A 16,270-nucleotide genomic window follows, 5' to 3' on the forward strand; every position below is an offset into this window, starting at 1 on the left:
CTATGTTGCGTTGCGTATGAGTGTTGGGTATCACTCTCAGGGATAAAATCCGGAACGAGGAAATTCGCAGAAGAACAAAAGCGACCGACATAGCTCAAAGGATTAGCGCGCTGAAGTGGCAATGGGCAGGCCATGTCTGTCGCAGAACCGATGGCCGATGGGGCAGACGTGTTCTGGAGTGGAGACCGCGTACCGGTAAGCGCAGTGTAGGACGACCCCCCGCCCGCTGGACCGATGACCTGAAGAAGGTGGTGGGGAGCGGTTGGATGAGGAAGGCGGAGGACCGTGTTTGGTGGCGCGCTCTTGGAAAGGCCTATGTCCAGCAGTGGACGCAAACAGGCTGATGGATGGATGGAGCCAGCAGCGCCTGCTGAAGACCCTCCTCCAGGACCAATAGAGTCCCTACACATCGTCTGAGGTGCACCAGGACACAATGGTGCGCCTCCCGAATCGAGGACTATTTTGCTATCGGACGACAGACTCCCCGTATCTATCGTCCGAAGCCCTACTCCTGGAGGGAGGCGGCGAGCATAGGCGACCTGCCTGCGCCCAACCCTCCTGCGACGGATGGCACGAGAGCCTAAATCATTCTCTCTCGTGCGCTCCGCCGACTCCTTTTGCGACCTCACCTCCTCGCAGAAGGACGCTTTGGGCGCTTTGGGACGCCCTGGTGTAACTTTCCTACTTACTTGAATCGACCCTGAGCTAAAACTGTAGGTAATTAATTGGCCTTTGTGCGCCGTAAATTGTGCACTGCACTCCTGTCGTGAATAGTAGAAAATGTAAAAACTATTTCTCGATTCTTGAGATCTGAAAGGTTATTTTGTTGAGAAATTTTTGTCTGAAGGGGCGCGACTACAGTAATTTACTTAGGGCGCCGAATTTGCTTGGGCCGGCGCGGCGGCGCCCTATGTGTACAAATTGTAAGAACTATTCAGGAACCCGCACATACGAGTAGCTAGCGTGGTGAACTACGCTCAAGTCCTTCTCATTCTTAGAGGAAACCCTTTCTCAGTAGTGAGCCGTCGATAGGTTGATGTCCGTGATGATCATTCAGGAATAACACATAAAAAGAACCGTGTATTACAAGTTTAGTGGAATGCTTGTCCCATATAAATGCAAAGACACGAAAAAAGAAAGATTTTAAAGCAAGTTTTTATTTTATTTTATCTACCTAATTGGTGCTGGCAAGCGCAACAAAAATATGAAGATGTAATGAAATGTAGGTACTTACCGTGCTTATAAAAAAAGAATTAGCGAAACCGGTTCAGCTGTTCTCGAGATTTGCGATCAGCAACACATTTAGCGATTCATTTTTATATATAGAGAGAGAGGTGGTGGTTAGAAGTCCGACTCCTATTCGGAACGATGCAGACTAGCACTGACCCATTTCCGGATAGTTTCCATATTTATCGGTTTCAACGCAGCATCCTACTCCTATCCACCTACCGAAACTTTGAATATAATATTGGCATTTGGTACAGACTTAGTACTGAAGGTCAAATAATCTAACAAATCCCTGCGCCAGAAAATCGCATCCCGAATGTTGCGGAGTTTCCAAAATGGCGGGACTAGCATTGATTGTGGATTTAAGCTTATTGTGCTTTTAAAAGTTAACTTCCAAACAGGCAATGCAGTTTGTTTGTTCCCATAGAGATTGCGGTTCTGCTTGTGGCTTTTGTGCAACATTGTTCATGTCATCATTTTCTGTTTTTCAATAAGTACCTACCTATGTTTTATTTTAATGTGCGCGGCTATTTGCTTAATGTGTACCCACCTACAAGATATACAGAGCTAACTGTCGTAATGGTGCTAGAAAGTGGCGCGGATTTTTTTTTTAAACCTAATAAATAATATTACATTAATGCACGAGACCGGGAAGTAAGCATTTTCTGGTCGAGTATAAGTTAGACGGCCGAGCCTCGGCGAGGACGTCTATAACACGAGGCCAGAAAGGCACTCCCGGTCGAGGCAAGTATATTGTATAGTGCTTTTCTAAAAATTGAAACAAGTAAATTATTTAAAAAGTACATGTTTTGCTAATTCGGCCTCCGCTCTCAAATTAGTTGTGCAATCAAATTCAAAACTATTCACTCACTTCAAAGTTCAACTCACTCACTTCAATTCACTTGAACTCATTTTATCTATTGTGTAACTTGTTTATTCGCGCCTTTTAATATGAAGACAAAAAGAAATCTAACTTTCTAAATTTTTGATCCGAATGTCGCTTACAGCGCTCACAGCCCTGTAGGAATCCGATACGGATAACCGTGCTGTCTTCGTGCTGTGTGCTGAAAGCGCTACTCGTTAGAGTTCCGAATTCAAACTATTTAAGCTAAAGAAAAAAATATATAAATACGTTATACGTATAAATAAAATATTATGATATTCAGGAACGAACAAACATAATTCCAAATTCAAACTTACTTTTCTGGACAGCTGCAGCTGTAATACCTACTGTCCAGAAATGAAATTCCCAAGTGAAATGGAAATTCCGTTCCATACCTACATGTTCCATATACTTACTTTTCTAGACAGTTGCTCTATGGTTGTAATACTGTCCGGGAAGTTTAACCAATCTACAGAGTAGAAAATGTGCACATTTCATATTATTTAAAAAAAAATGATTTTTTGTCGCTTGGTATTCTGTAGGGCGATTGTCTAAAACCTGCATCAATTTTTATTACAATCTCAATTGTTCCGATTAGCTGAATTTGTGCGATTCTTGTTGCAACAATGCATTGTGGCCAATAGTGAGCGAGCATTAACCAATCAGAGATGATTGCGATCGTGACATTGTAGCTGTCAAACAGCCGCGGTAGGGCCACTGAGTATCGTATTATTTTAAATTTTAATACGAAGTCAGAGTTAAAAAGTTCTACAGTTAGCTAATTATTTAATTTTTTTGTATTGTTAATTGTCAAAGTCCTCTGACCTCTTCGAAAACCTGATTAAACAAAGCATATTTTTATTATTAATTATGTAAAGCTTTTGAATTAACGATATCCTAAATCCTCACGCTATAAAACCAATGTTACCCGTTTCTAGTGTAGTAGTGAATACTGTAGTAACAAGTTTCTATAAGCCTGTGCCCAACTTTAGATCCGTATTTTCTAAATAAAATGACACCGAGAGACAAAAGGACTTTACGAAACAATTTAGAGTCCTTTGTTTTTCAACGAAACCCTAAACATCGCATACCTACCCAAAAAACATCAACGTGATCTGAACTGAGGTAACTAGATTACTAGAAACCTTTTATAAGTTGCCTATCTTCTCTCTTCTCACTATAAAATAGCGACCCAAATATAAAAGTTAATAAAATTGAAAATTAAACTACCTATGAACTTACATAGGTACCAAACTACCAACTACCAGTGAAATCGGGCGGGGCATCGACTCGTATTTTGGAATGAACGAAGAATGGAAACTGGAAAGAAGGGTGGCGCTGCTGTCGCGCATGCGTAAATGATGCGTAATTTGGCCTCAACATCAATCGTGAATCGTCCATAGACACTATTTTTGTTATCTGGCAGTTTACTCTGCGTTTTGTTTCTAGGTTATGTTTTAGTCGTCAATTGTCAAAATTTAATGTCGAGTTTTTCGTGGAATTATTTGGATATTTTTAAAACTTATTAATTATCCTTCTTTTAGAGTGATTATTTATCGGTACCTTTTCGTTTGCTATATTAATATTCTATAGCTTCTCTTGAATGGCAGTGTTGTGGTGACTGTTTCGGTTTGACATTGAGATAATAATATGTGAATACCTATGTCGATGCGCACTTCTCATTACCTGAATTACCGTCTTCAAGCTGTAGTTATACGGTAAATACCTACTTCAGGATACATGTAATCTTACAATACCCACGGCGTACCAAACGAACGTCAAGATGACTATGAGTCAATTGTCTGTTATGAAACTTTACAACACAGTGGTGGACGATGTGATAGCTGGAGTGCGGGATTGCTTTTTGGACGATGGTGTTGACGAACAAGTGTTACAAGAGTTGAAACAGTTGTGGAAAACAAAACTGACGGCGAGCGGGGCTATGGACCCACCGCGGGCGGATTCCCCGGCACTGCCACCGCCGCCAACTGTTTTACAAAACTTCGCTAAAGCTAACGGTAGCAATATTATGCCTAAAAGAGCTCAGGACATGATGGCACAAGGTTCAGGTCACTCGGGCGTGGAGCATGGTGCTCCCTCGTCCAACATGGCAAATGCTCACCCGCATCAAATCCTCGACCCTAACAACAAAGTGCCTGTACAGCTAACCCTACCTGCACAACCTGGCGTGCCAGGCTCACAGCCGCGCTCTTTTACAATACAGATCCCCGCCTCAGCCCTCAACGGAAACAAGCTGCACCAAGTGCTAACCGGACCTATAATAAATGCAACCATAAGTTTACCACAACCCTTAGCGGCAACTCTATTACAGCAACACATTAACTCTGCGTTAGCAAGTCAACAGAATGAGTTTGATGGTGGTGGAGGTGGCAGGAGTGGTGCAGCACCCTTTTCTCTCGATGGGGCTTTAGATTCATCAGACGATGAAGGTTCAAATAACGGTGATGGGTCAGAGGATGGTGGGGCCGATGATGATGAGGATGAGGAGTCAGCCGAAGAGCGGGCGGAAGAGGAAGAGGAGGAAAGAGATGAGAGTGGGGGTGCGGAGGAGGAGCCCCTCAATTCCGGTGACGATGTGTCAGATGAGGAACCTGGTGACATGTTTGACACTGACAATGTAGTTGTTTGTCAATATGATAAGATCACACGTAGTCGGAACAAGTGGAAGTTCTACCTAAAAGATGGTATAATGAATTTAGCCGGCAAAGATTTTGTTTTTCAGAAAGCTAATGGTGATGCAGAGTGGTGAATGTTTGTATATTGACTGAACTCGGAAGGGTGTTCACTATGTTGGTGTAATTGTTTTGGTTGATAGTATACTAAAAAGACTACAATAACATTGGCTTAAGATTATGTAAATGTCTAGAATTTAATACAAAATGTCTCATTAAAATTCTTTTTTTTTTCGACATCTAAATTAATGCCAAAGTTATTAATTGAATTATGTACTCAATACATAGAAAATCAGTTTATCTAGATGTCACTTACTCCTGTAACATTGTAGCTAAGTATGACGTTTATTTACACAACCATAAGAAAATCTTAACGAAATCCCTTAGAACTTCATATGCAATACTAGCCAACTCCTGTGACTTCATCTGTGCAGATTTAGGTTTTTCAAGGTTTCTGTTGGAATTTTTCACCTGTACATCTACATTTTATTACTCAAAGAGAAAACCACACACATTTACATAACAACACAAGTTTCAAGTTTCGAAATCCACTGGTTAAGGCTGTGCATTTTCTGTCAGTCAGTCATTCTGTTTTAATGTATTGATTGGTTTTCAAATATTTTAAATAATATTGTTTGTTATATTACCTTTTTTTTTTATTCAACTAAATAATAAAATTAAGGATCAGGAAACACAAAATTAGTTTAATTGAAATAAGCTATTGTAAGCTTTTAACAATTGGCTACTTAATAATACCTTTTATTTAGAAATAAAATCTTAAGTCAATGCTGCTAGTAAAAATTATAGACTGTACCTTTGAAGGTGGATAGTTCAATATACAGGGTGATTTATGGGAGAGGTCAGTGAGGCGAAAATTTAAACTGTAAGAGATAGAGAAATTTAGTCCTAGATCTTCTTGCTGCGTCGCTCCGTCAATTTTGAGTATTGTGGCTCCCTTTAGATACAATCTTCACTATGATGTTTTTCCATTTCCCTCTGTTTCTTGCTATGTGGATTGCATCGCAGATAGGTGTGTTAGTCCTAGATATGACATCATAAATTAAGAAAATGCATTCAAATCTTTAAAAATATCATACACAAGTGAGGATTCAAAGCTGCACCATTTCTTAAAAAAATCATAAGCGATTGTGGTAATTGATAGTCAAAGTTGCAGGAATTAAATGTTGTAAAAGAACTATAGTCACTCAAATAAAGAGAAGAAACTAGATTTACAATAACTTTTTTTAGAATAAGTGTGAGTTTGATTTCTGACTAGTGTAAGGTTTTGAGTGCAGTTTTTAGTTTATTTAATATTGCCAACACAGTTCCTAGGATCAAATTCCTAGTTTAAATTCTCGCCTCACTGACTCTCCGAAAAAAGCCTGTATTATGAGGTTCAATATTAATAAAACCCACCACCCATGTGAATATTGTATATGTAGTGATTGATGAGTGAGTTTCTTGATTAGCTTCACTATGTGTATTTTTGAATAAGTTCAAATAGCAAAAATGGTTGAATAATATACTATTTATAATTATGTATAAGCTTTCCAACTTCTTAAAGAACTGGACACATTTTTTTTTACATTAGGTAGGTATAAGCTTTTTATTTCCATCAATCAATGTCGATAACAATGACATTTGGTCTGGATGAAGGAACAGTGGAGCACATATTTTTCAATTATACTAATCACCCCATATCTTTATATGAGTTATTACTCCATAATATTACTACGCCCAATTTCCCTTATCTCCTCTCTTTTCCTAATCCTTCGGTCCTAAGATGTCATGTAATTACATATATTAATTTGTATGATATTAAATTATAATTTATTTTTAACATTAATGTTTTGGCTGTCTTGATATTTTTATGTTTTTAACATTGCCTTATATATTACTTCGTATGGACAGGGCCATTGAACAAACAAAATGGCACCGACTCAGTGGTGCTTTTTAACACCAATGTAACCTTAGTGACATCAGGATTTCAAACGGGTTGTTCATTAGTATCTAAGAGGTTGCGCTGATTTATTTGGTCCCAAAACTGTGAAAAATTTTGTTCGCTTGACCATATCTTGTCATTATATCTATGTTAATCATTATCGTCGCTTTTAATCGTTATGTTCCTTCATGTCAAACTAAAACCAAACTAATTGCCCAATGGATAAACTAATAACTTGTGTTGTCCTTGTGATGTCTAGGTTTAATAAAGGAGAAAAGTCTCTCTTAAAAAGAATTTAAGAACCAAATTACAATGTTGTTTTCTCCACTGAATTGATATTGGCGGAATTATTGCGGACTACAAAACCGCAGTACAAAGAGTTGATAAAATCCCAATAATTGTAGGTTTGCACCTATGTTTTTTTGCTTTTACTTATGTATGTATTTTAGGGTTCCGTACCTACCTTATAAAGAAAACAAAGTACCCTTATAGGATCACTTTGTCGTCTATCAGTTAAGAACCGTCCAGAGAATCAAAATCCATAGAGTAAGTACTCCCCATCCCTACATAGTATAAAATAAAGTCTCTTCCCGCTGTCTGTATGTATGAACGCGTAGATCTTTTTAACTATGCAACGGATTTTAATGCGGTATTCACCAATAGATACAGTGATTCAAGAGGAAGGTTTAAAGGTATAGTTTAATTCTCAAAAAATTAGAGATCCCTAGGGAAATTGCAATATTGTGAATTAGGTCGGAAAACATCCTCTCATTTGAGAGTTTCCGAGGCCTCGCAATACATTGCACCCATGCAAAGCCGGGGCGGGTCGCTATTTTACCTATAATCATGAAATTTGGCAGGTAGGTAGGTTTTACAGCACAACTTAAGGATAAAATCCAAAAAATATGAATTTGTTGTTACATCACAATAAAAAGTGATATCTTTACGATGGTACGGAACCCGTCGTGTGCGAGTCCGACTCGCACTTGACAAGTTTTTTCTTTATTATATCGGTATCTGTAGACAAAATGTGATAATAATCAAACAAGCTATATCTATAGGTATAGCGAATGACAGTAGGTTCCTGCGGTAGTGGAGTGGAGCGGTGCGGGACGGGACAGTTGTCACAAGTTGACGAATACCTATACGCACCGCTCCACTACCGCAGGAACCTACTCAGTCATGCGCTAACCCTGTAAAACTACACACAAAATTATAAACCTTAATAATTTAAAGATATCAGACCTTTTTATGTGTTATAATTTTTTTTAAACCATAGGTAAGTAAATACATACCTACCAGTTTCGTTTTACAATTTTTGGAAATTTGTATGTTATATTAGTGATTTTTTATGAAGCTTACCAAAAAAATTAATTGATGGCTTATAATATATTTGTGTAAATATAAAAGTGAAAGCTGACTATCCTGATTAGTATAATGTGGCTAATTCCATTGTACACAATCTCTAAACTAAACTAAAATGGAACGTCTAAATCTGTTGCTATCCCTTTCATAATGTTGCTTGCAGAAAAGGATAGCACAAGATTTAGACCTGTTAATTTAGTTTAGTTTAGTTTAGAGATTGTGTACAAGAGAATTGGCCCCATTATCTAACTTTCAAAATTGTAGGGAAGGCGGTTAAGTCCTTCCTTAAAATTAAATGTATCACAATGTTAGTTTCATTTAAATGTAGGTACCTACTATGAATAAATTTTACTCAGTAAAGCTATAGGTATCTATTGCAGCGCTTGTTTGGGTTCCGCTCCCGAAGGGTGCCAATGGGGTCCCATTATTAAGACTCCGCTGTCCATCCGTCTGTCTGTCAGAGGGCTGTATCTCGTGAACCGTAATCGAAAGCGAGCCACAGAATGTGTAGTTCTATTGCCGCTTCAACAAAATACTTACAATTTCAAAATGACCGCCATGAAATTAAAAAAGGTAAATATTGTTATTTCTTGTACGATGGAACGGAACCCTTCTAGTCCGACTCACACTTAACCGATTTTTATTGACAAAATGTTTTCTGATGAAATGCAACATCTTTAAAGTAAGAACCACACGTCCTGTTGTTTAAAAATCTGATTTATTGTGCAAAAAAATAAAGGCGCACATTATAATGCCTGCCCACTGAAGCGGAGCTGAGATGTGTATAGTTGACCAATCAGAGTTTTATCAGATGACGGAATAAAACGGATTGGTCTGCTCTACACATCTCCGCTCCGCTGCGCTTCTGTAGATAGGCACCCTTAATGATTCATTTTATTTGTTTAACAAAATGTGTCGATTTTAAATGGCACATTGTAATAATAATATACTGTGTATATTTTTACATTTTCTATAATAAATTTGTACTGCTTAGTGAAGCTATGAAGCATTATATAAATGTATATATAAGTATATTAAAGTTGGGCATACCCTTTTGAGATAAAATTTAAGTAATTATGTAATTTACTAAGTTAATAATAATTGATAGTATTGCAAATTCAGGTGGTAAATTGAATGAGGATATAAAAATAAACCCTTTATTCTCTCAAAATTATCTGATCAGTTTTACCTTCAGTTTTGAAATTATAACGTATCCTTATTCTTTAAACCAAAAATTAAATTGATTTTAAAATTTAGTAAGGACCTATCTATCGTTTAATTCAATAAGTTTAAAGCTGTGTGTGTATAGATATAATGTCATAATATTATGTAAGATACCTACTTAGTATAATTACAAAAATAATCCTTATGACTTTTTTCCACCCTAAGTGCACAAATCTTTTTATTTTAATATTTTTCCGTACCTACCTTTATTAAATACCTACTTAGTTAGTTGTAACTAAAATTCATATCACAAGTTGTTGTGATATGAATTTTAGTTCAAAAATACCAATACTAGGTATCTTTAAAAGCAGCATGGACAGTAGCCACCAGACCATATTGTAAAACAAAACAAATCTTACATTCTTAGTTACTACATTATCTACTATCTACTTTTCAATTATTATTAGTTTCTTTAGGGTTTGTTAAAACCCTTACTTATGTGATGTTGATGAGAAAGATTTAGTAATAATAAAATAATATGTTGGATTATTCCGTATTTTATTGAGCACTACCTAAACCTAATGCTCTGAATGCGTTGCCACTATTACTATTTGCGTTTCGATTGTATTAATATGCCAGAAACCTTTCCGCAAGTTCCGACAAGAACAGTACAAAATTTTAACTCAATCGGATAAACAAAGCTACGAATAGGTAACAAACAGACAAATATACATTTTATACATGAATAGCTTTTGTCTGCGGTAGGTAATTAACAACTATGTAGTTTATTACCTATGAATTTGAATTCTGAACGCACCTGAAAAAAACTATTCAGAATTTATAGAATCTTCTTTAATTAGAACCTCCTGTGAGAACCTGCTGCTGCCAACCACTGCCTGACTTGTGGCTTAATAATATAGAACCTTCTTATTGAAACCTTCACGGTACTGCAGGCGCCTCTTGTATCAATCATCTAGCGTTTTCCTCGCTGTAGTGAGTTGAAAAGTTGTGTGTTTCGCACGGGTGCAAATTTATTTGCGCTCGAGTCTTTGAATTTCTCGCTACGCTCAGGATTCTATCTTTGAACCACTCGCTTCGCTCGTGGTTCAACCTTAGAATCCTTCGCTGGCTCGGAATTCAATACAAACTCTCGGGACAAAATAACATCTTTGCACCCTGGCATAACAAATAACTGTTTTTGTATGAAAGGGTATAATTGAGAAGTGGTCCCATATAAATTTGTTGAAGATTTGATGAACATCGAAAATAGATAATGGAACTCCTCAACGGATAAAAGTAAATTGCTCTTTTTAGGGTTCCGTACCTCAAAAGGAAAAACGGAACCCTCATCACTTTGTTGTCTGTCTGTCTAGAAACCTAGGTACTTTCCGTTGACCTAGAGTCATGATATTTGGCAGGTAGGTAGGTCTTATAGAATACATAAGGGGAAAAATCCGAAAACCGTGAATTTGTGGTTACATCACAAAAAAAATATGTTCATGAACAAATAATTAGTATTTCAACTTTCAAAGTAAGATTTCATTATTCCAAGTGGGGAATCATAAGAAAGGGCTTTACCCATAGGTACATTCTAAAACAGATTTTTATTTATTTTTATGTATTATAGTTTTTGATTTATCATAATGTTTAGTGGGGTAGTTTAGTTTCAAGTGGGCGATTCTGGGATGAACTTCTTGCTACTGTTATCTAATAGTGCTCGGATGATGTAAAAACTTAACTATACCTAATGCATAATGTGTATGTACCTAAGGGAAAATTACTACAATTAATTTAAAAATCCAAAAAAAAAAACACTTATTTTATAGTTTTTCACTTCGGTCAGCAGTCCCCACCGACTGCCATTTTTTTTAAAAATTCTGTAGGCAACTTAATAATTAAAGTTTGTTGTACGACGTACTTACTTAAATGCTAATAAAAAAACCGGCTAAGTGAGAGTCAGGCTCGCGCAATGAGGGTTCCGTACTACAGTCGTATTTTTTAGACATTTTGCACGATAATTCAAAAACTATGATGCATAAAAATAAATAAAAATCTGTTTTAGAATGTACAGGTGAAGACCTTTCATATGATACCCCACTTGATATAGTCACTCACTTCGAAAGTTGAAAATACTAATTATTAGTTCATGACCACAATTTAATATTTTTTGTGTGATCTAACCCTAAATTTATGGTTTTCAGATTTTTCCCCAAATAACAGCTATAAGACCCACCTTCCTGCCAAATTTCATGATTCTAGGTCAACGGGAAGTACCCTGTAGGTTTCTTGACAGACAGACGGACAGACAGACAGACAGACAGACAACTAAGTGATCCTATAAGGGTTCCGTTTTTCCTTTTGAGGTACGGAACCCTAAAAATGGTTTGTGTTAGTGTTAGTAATAAATATATTGCGCGAACAAGCAAATTGTGGCTCCCTGCTCTTCAACTAACTTCTATTACTAACTCTACATCTAAATCTGGCGACTTTTCAATTTGGTGTGTTTGCGGAAACGGCTTACGACCTTTACGGCATAAGCGACTGCGAGTAAACAGATCTGCCGGAAAACCTATTCCCTGCGCTCATTCGAGTCAAATGCTTTCCGTGAAGTATAAGAGTAATTACGAGGTAGTCTTCGTTTTCAGGGCGTTTGCCAACCCGATTGCGTTCTTAAATGAAAATCGGCTTTTGGCACAGTGGTATCTACGTGGTATTTACATTGCTGAGCCGATGATGATAGGGATAATTTTTTTAAGAGCTTATGCTTATAGGTAGGTACCTATTCATACTGACAAATGATTTGAAAAGCTATGTGACCGCGTGAAACACAATTTTAAATATCAGAGTAAAACAATGAAACATTGAAAAAAAAAAACAAATGTGTAACTAAGTTAGCATGGGAAAATGCTTTGAGAGAGTTGTCCCGGCGAATGTATGAATTAAAACGCGAGATGCACTTGGAATATGAGAAACATGCAGTAGGTATTTGAAAATTTATGACAGAAAATAGGTATAGTCCGCGATAGGTAGAGTTAGCAATCGGGATACATCTCTAGTTATTAGTCGGAAAAGCACGATATTCTCTTAAAACTCTTAAAAGCCATCCATTTGCACCTTCGAATTGTAATAAAATGAATGAATAAACTACAGTCCGCAATTCACACGTCTAGGAAAAACATTCGTCACAGTCCACAGAGTCGTTTTCGATTTCACGAAGTGGATTTGTCTTTCACGAACAATTAGTGCAAAATAGAAAACTTTCTAGACGTTGTTGAAACGTGACTGTCTGTTGTACTTGTGACATAAGTTGGAACCCCACGCAGAATTATTACAGGTACATGTACAGAGTACATTATACCTAGACACTGGTGGTACATGCTTAATGAGTAGTTAAGTCATAGCATTATAGAGCAAATTAAAGCTCGAATTTGTACCGACACATTCGAATTTGCTTGAGTGAACGTTGATCAAGCCTACGCAAGTTATAAAGACCAAGCAGAAACGTATTGAAATTTGTAAGACCCACGAAAGCATACTTACTTGATACTTCAGATAGTGTGTAAAACACTATTGTATTTTTGAAGCTAGCTGAGGCCCACAACTTCGTCCGCATGGATTTACGTTGGTTTTTGAAAACCCAGTGAGAACTCATATCATCTACAATACTTATGTCACCATTTAAACACACCACCAGTCCACTAATGAGCTCGGACCTCCTCCTTTCAGAATAAGAAGGGTTTGTGCGGACTTACCACATGCCTAGAACATTATGGAGAGCTCTCAGTCGTCAGATTTTCTCACGATGTTTTCCTTTGACAGATCCTTAATTTCATCAACGCACATAACTCCGAAAAGTTAGAGGTGCGTGCCCAGAATCGATTCCCGGACCCCCTAAATAGGATGTCGAAGTCTTAATCACTAGGTTATCACCTCTCTGAGCTATCACCGCGTGAACAGATAGACAGACAGGCGTATACATAGTATTTGTTAACAAATTATACTGTGGTGTGAACAGAACAAAGTCCTACCTGTTGAATGCGTAGCTTTCCCTCATTCGGGCCCCGCGCCTCGCTCCGAACGGCTGCCATCTGCTTCTGTACCTATCTTGAGCGCTGTGTCTCTATCATATTATATAGACTAGGTATATATATTCACACAAAATATTGTTTAAGAACTTAAATACATATACTTATTTTAAAAAAATCTTCTAAAAAAGTGAGAAGCATTTTAAACGCTTTGACATGTACTCTAAAATTGTTATCTTTGTTTCAGGTTTTCGGGCAGTGAAGTGAGCATAGTGTTGGAAAATGTCGTGTTTCAGTGGCAGCATGTTGATTCCCGATTAAGTGAAGTGTGATTTTTTCCATTAGTTCCGTGTAGTGATGATGTGACTTGAAGTGAGAGACAAAGCGCTGCCATGCTGCCTTCAAACGTTATGTCCTTTATGAAGAAGGTAAGTGGTGAAGCGGATTTTCTTAACAATCTTGCGCTTTTATCTTTCTTGGTTGTTTCTATTGATGATGATGACGATGTTTCTATTTTTTGTATTTTCCATAGCAATTTAAATCTCATAATAGGTATGTGTGCTATGCATCGGTATAATTAGTATTATGCTGATTATAATAGTCATATCTATCTAAAAAATGTATAGGCATTTCCTCTCCTAATATAATATTGTACCTACCTATTATAAACTTTTGATACTTAGGTACGTCTTTTTCATATAAGTCATAAGTAATAACTTACCTATGTTATAACAGATAAATTGTGTAAAAAATTAAGAAAGCTCTTAGTTTTAGCGGTAGCCAATTTTCTATTAGGACAAATATCAAATATTATATTGGTTTCCAAATCAAAGATTTTCATCTCGACCGTAAACTAATCTACGGAAACAAAGGCTTCTAATAGAAGTTATTACCGTTCAAAGCATTAATTACATTTCGGTAGTTAGTGGGCTTTTATATAATAGATGATTCAAAACGAGAGCTATCGAAGTCTAATTAAGATTGTGGAATACGAAACGCTTTCGTTAGGTAATTGTTGACCTATCGGCATCCTATCGGCCAATAAATAATCCGGGTATATTAAAGCTAATTAAATACTTCTCTTCTTTTTTTTGTAAAAATACAAAAGTTCTTACTCTGAGTGTGAACCTGAGAATTCTTAGTTATATTCTGATATTAGATGAGCCCACCCGACTTCATTCATGGGGATTTAGGGTTTTCAAAACTCTTTCACTATCCAGGATAAAAAGTAGCTAGTGTCCGTTCCCGGGATGCAAGATGTTTCTGTACCTTTCAGTTTGGTTTCGACTCGATTCGAAACCGACTTCAATGACTACAAACTAAAAATTAAAAAAAAAAACACTAAATATAGTACCTATTATGTGTACAAGAGTTAATGTACCTAGTTCTGTAATAATATTTTTTGGAGCCGGTGCTAATTAGCTACGTGAATCGTCTATACCTACTCTTCATGTCTTTTTGTGACAATAGCACCTCATTATAGCAGGAAGAAAGCGATTTCTGTGACTTTGGTCAAAATCAGCCAAGCGGTTGGGCCGTGAAAACGTAGCATACAGACAGACAGACACACTATTGCATAATTTATAATAATAATATGGATTATAGTATGAATTTTCATCATTTTATAAGATTTATTTTGGTAAAAAGACGAGATGGAATGTATTACTTCAAGGCTCAAGCTTTCAAGATGTGAAAAGGATTGTGAAATACCTTCAATGGGAAAATATAAAAAGAGCCTCATTAGGGAGTCGTTATCTATTCTGTCGAGAATATTTGCGCGTTTCTGCATGGAAATGGAGAAAATACAATGACAGATTGTACCTACCTACCAATTTGGATTTCCTAAAGCACCTAGAGTTGGAGATTTGACAGACTAGGGATGTAACCTGCTTCCTCTTCCTTTTTTAACGTGCGTAGGTAGTAACAATAACAGCATTCTAAAGTCACACACATCCACGGCAAGGAGTAGAGCCTTTTTGATAACACTTAAACTCAGCTTCATAAATACTTTAGGCGTTGCCGTTCTTTAGGCATCGCTCGGGTGAAATTTGATATACATACCTATACTTAATCTATATATTATAGTATTATACAAAACATGCTACCTATCCTACAGCCTATGTTATTTTTGGATACAGCAGTTTCTAATGGTGAGAGAATTATTAAAATCGGTTCAGTAATTTCAGACTATCGACTACAAGCAAACCTTTTCTCTTTTATGATTATTAGTATGTAGATTGAGTTATGACAAATTAATTTAAGTATATTGTATTTACCGGCACTCAGAGAGTTGCCGCGTTAGTCTATTGCTAATATCTACCAGGTAAGTACTGATTTTATTATAGGGAAAACGTATTATTTCTTAGGCCACATCATCATTTCCCATCAGGTGTGATCGTGGTCAAGCGTGCGCCTATAATGAATAAAAAAATGTAATAAAGAGTTTAGTTACTATGGATAAAATGGTCTAAAAACGTTCTTTTAGTCCTCTATGGTCTGTTTGAAAAGATAGGTACTTATCTGGTATGTTTTGTTGCACATAAAATCTGACTAAAATCTGACTTATAACGTACAAAAATCCCGGCTTGCCTTCGGACTGGACCGCACCCTTTCCGGCTTCTGTATTAAGTGTTTTAATCTTATTAGGATTTTATATCATACTAGCTTATGCTCGCGACTTCGTCCACGTGGACGACACAAATTTCAAACCCCTATTTCACCCCCTTAGGGGGTTGAATTTTCAAAAATCCTTTCTTAGTGGATGCCTACGGTGGATAATAGCTATTTGCATACCAAATTTCAGCCCGATCAGTCAGTCAGTCAGCTATTCAGTCAGTCACCTTTTACTTTTATATTTTTAGAAGAGACTAGCTCGCGACTTCGTTCGCGTGGACTACACAACATTCAAACCTTTATACTACCCCCTCAGGGATTAAATTTTCAAAAATCCTTCCTTAACTTGTGTCTACGT

At 36.9% G+C, this 16,270-nt stretch overlaps 2 protein-coding genes across 3 annotated transcripts in view; both read left to right on the forward strand.

Moving 5' to 3' along the window:
• The first annotated feature begins 3,513 nt into the window (after positions 1–3,513).
• TfIIA-L (transcription factor IIA L) lies at positions 3,514–9,823 on the forward strand. Its single transcript, XM_034975604.2, has 2 exons — positions 3,514–7,825; positions 7,926–9,823. The coding sequence occupies exon 1, from the start codon at positions 3,894–3,896 to the stop codon at positions 4,878–4,880; it is 987 nt and encodes a 328-aa protein (XP_034831495.1). The 5' UTR covers positions 3,514–3,893; the 3' UTR covers positions 4,881–7,825; positions 7,926–9,823.
• A 3,511-nt stretch (positions 9,824–13,334) lies between these two features.
• Fife (regulating synaptic membrane exocytosis protein fife) overlaps positions 13,335–16,270 on the forward strand; it is an 84,904-nt gene continuing 81,968 nt past the window's right edge. For both annotated transcript variants that reach the window (XM_069503162.1, XM_069503163.1), the window contains exons 1-2: positions 13,335–13,415; positions 13,547–13,727. In XM_069503162.1, coding sequence (XP_069359263.1) covers positions 13,692–13,727 — 36 coding nt within the window. In that variant the 5' untranslated portion in view covers positions 13,335–13,415; positions 13,547–13,691. The remainder of the gene's footprint in view (positions 13,416–13,546; positions 13,728–16,270) is intronic.

This window comes from Maniola hyperantus, chromosome 14, assembly GCF_902806685.2.
Source record: "Maniola hyperantus chromosome 14, iAphHyp1.2, whole genome shotgun sequence".
NCBI lineage: Eukaryota > Metazoa > Arthropoda > Insecta > Lepidoptera > Nymphalidae > Maniola > Maniola hyperantus.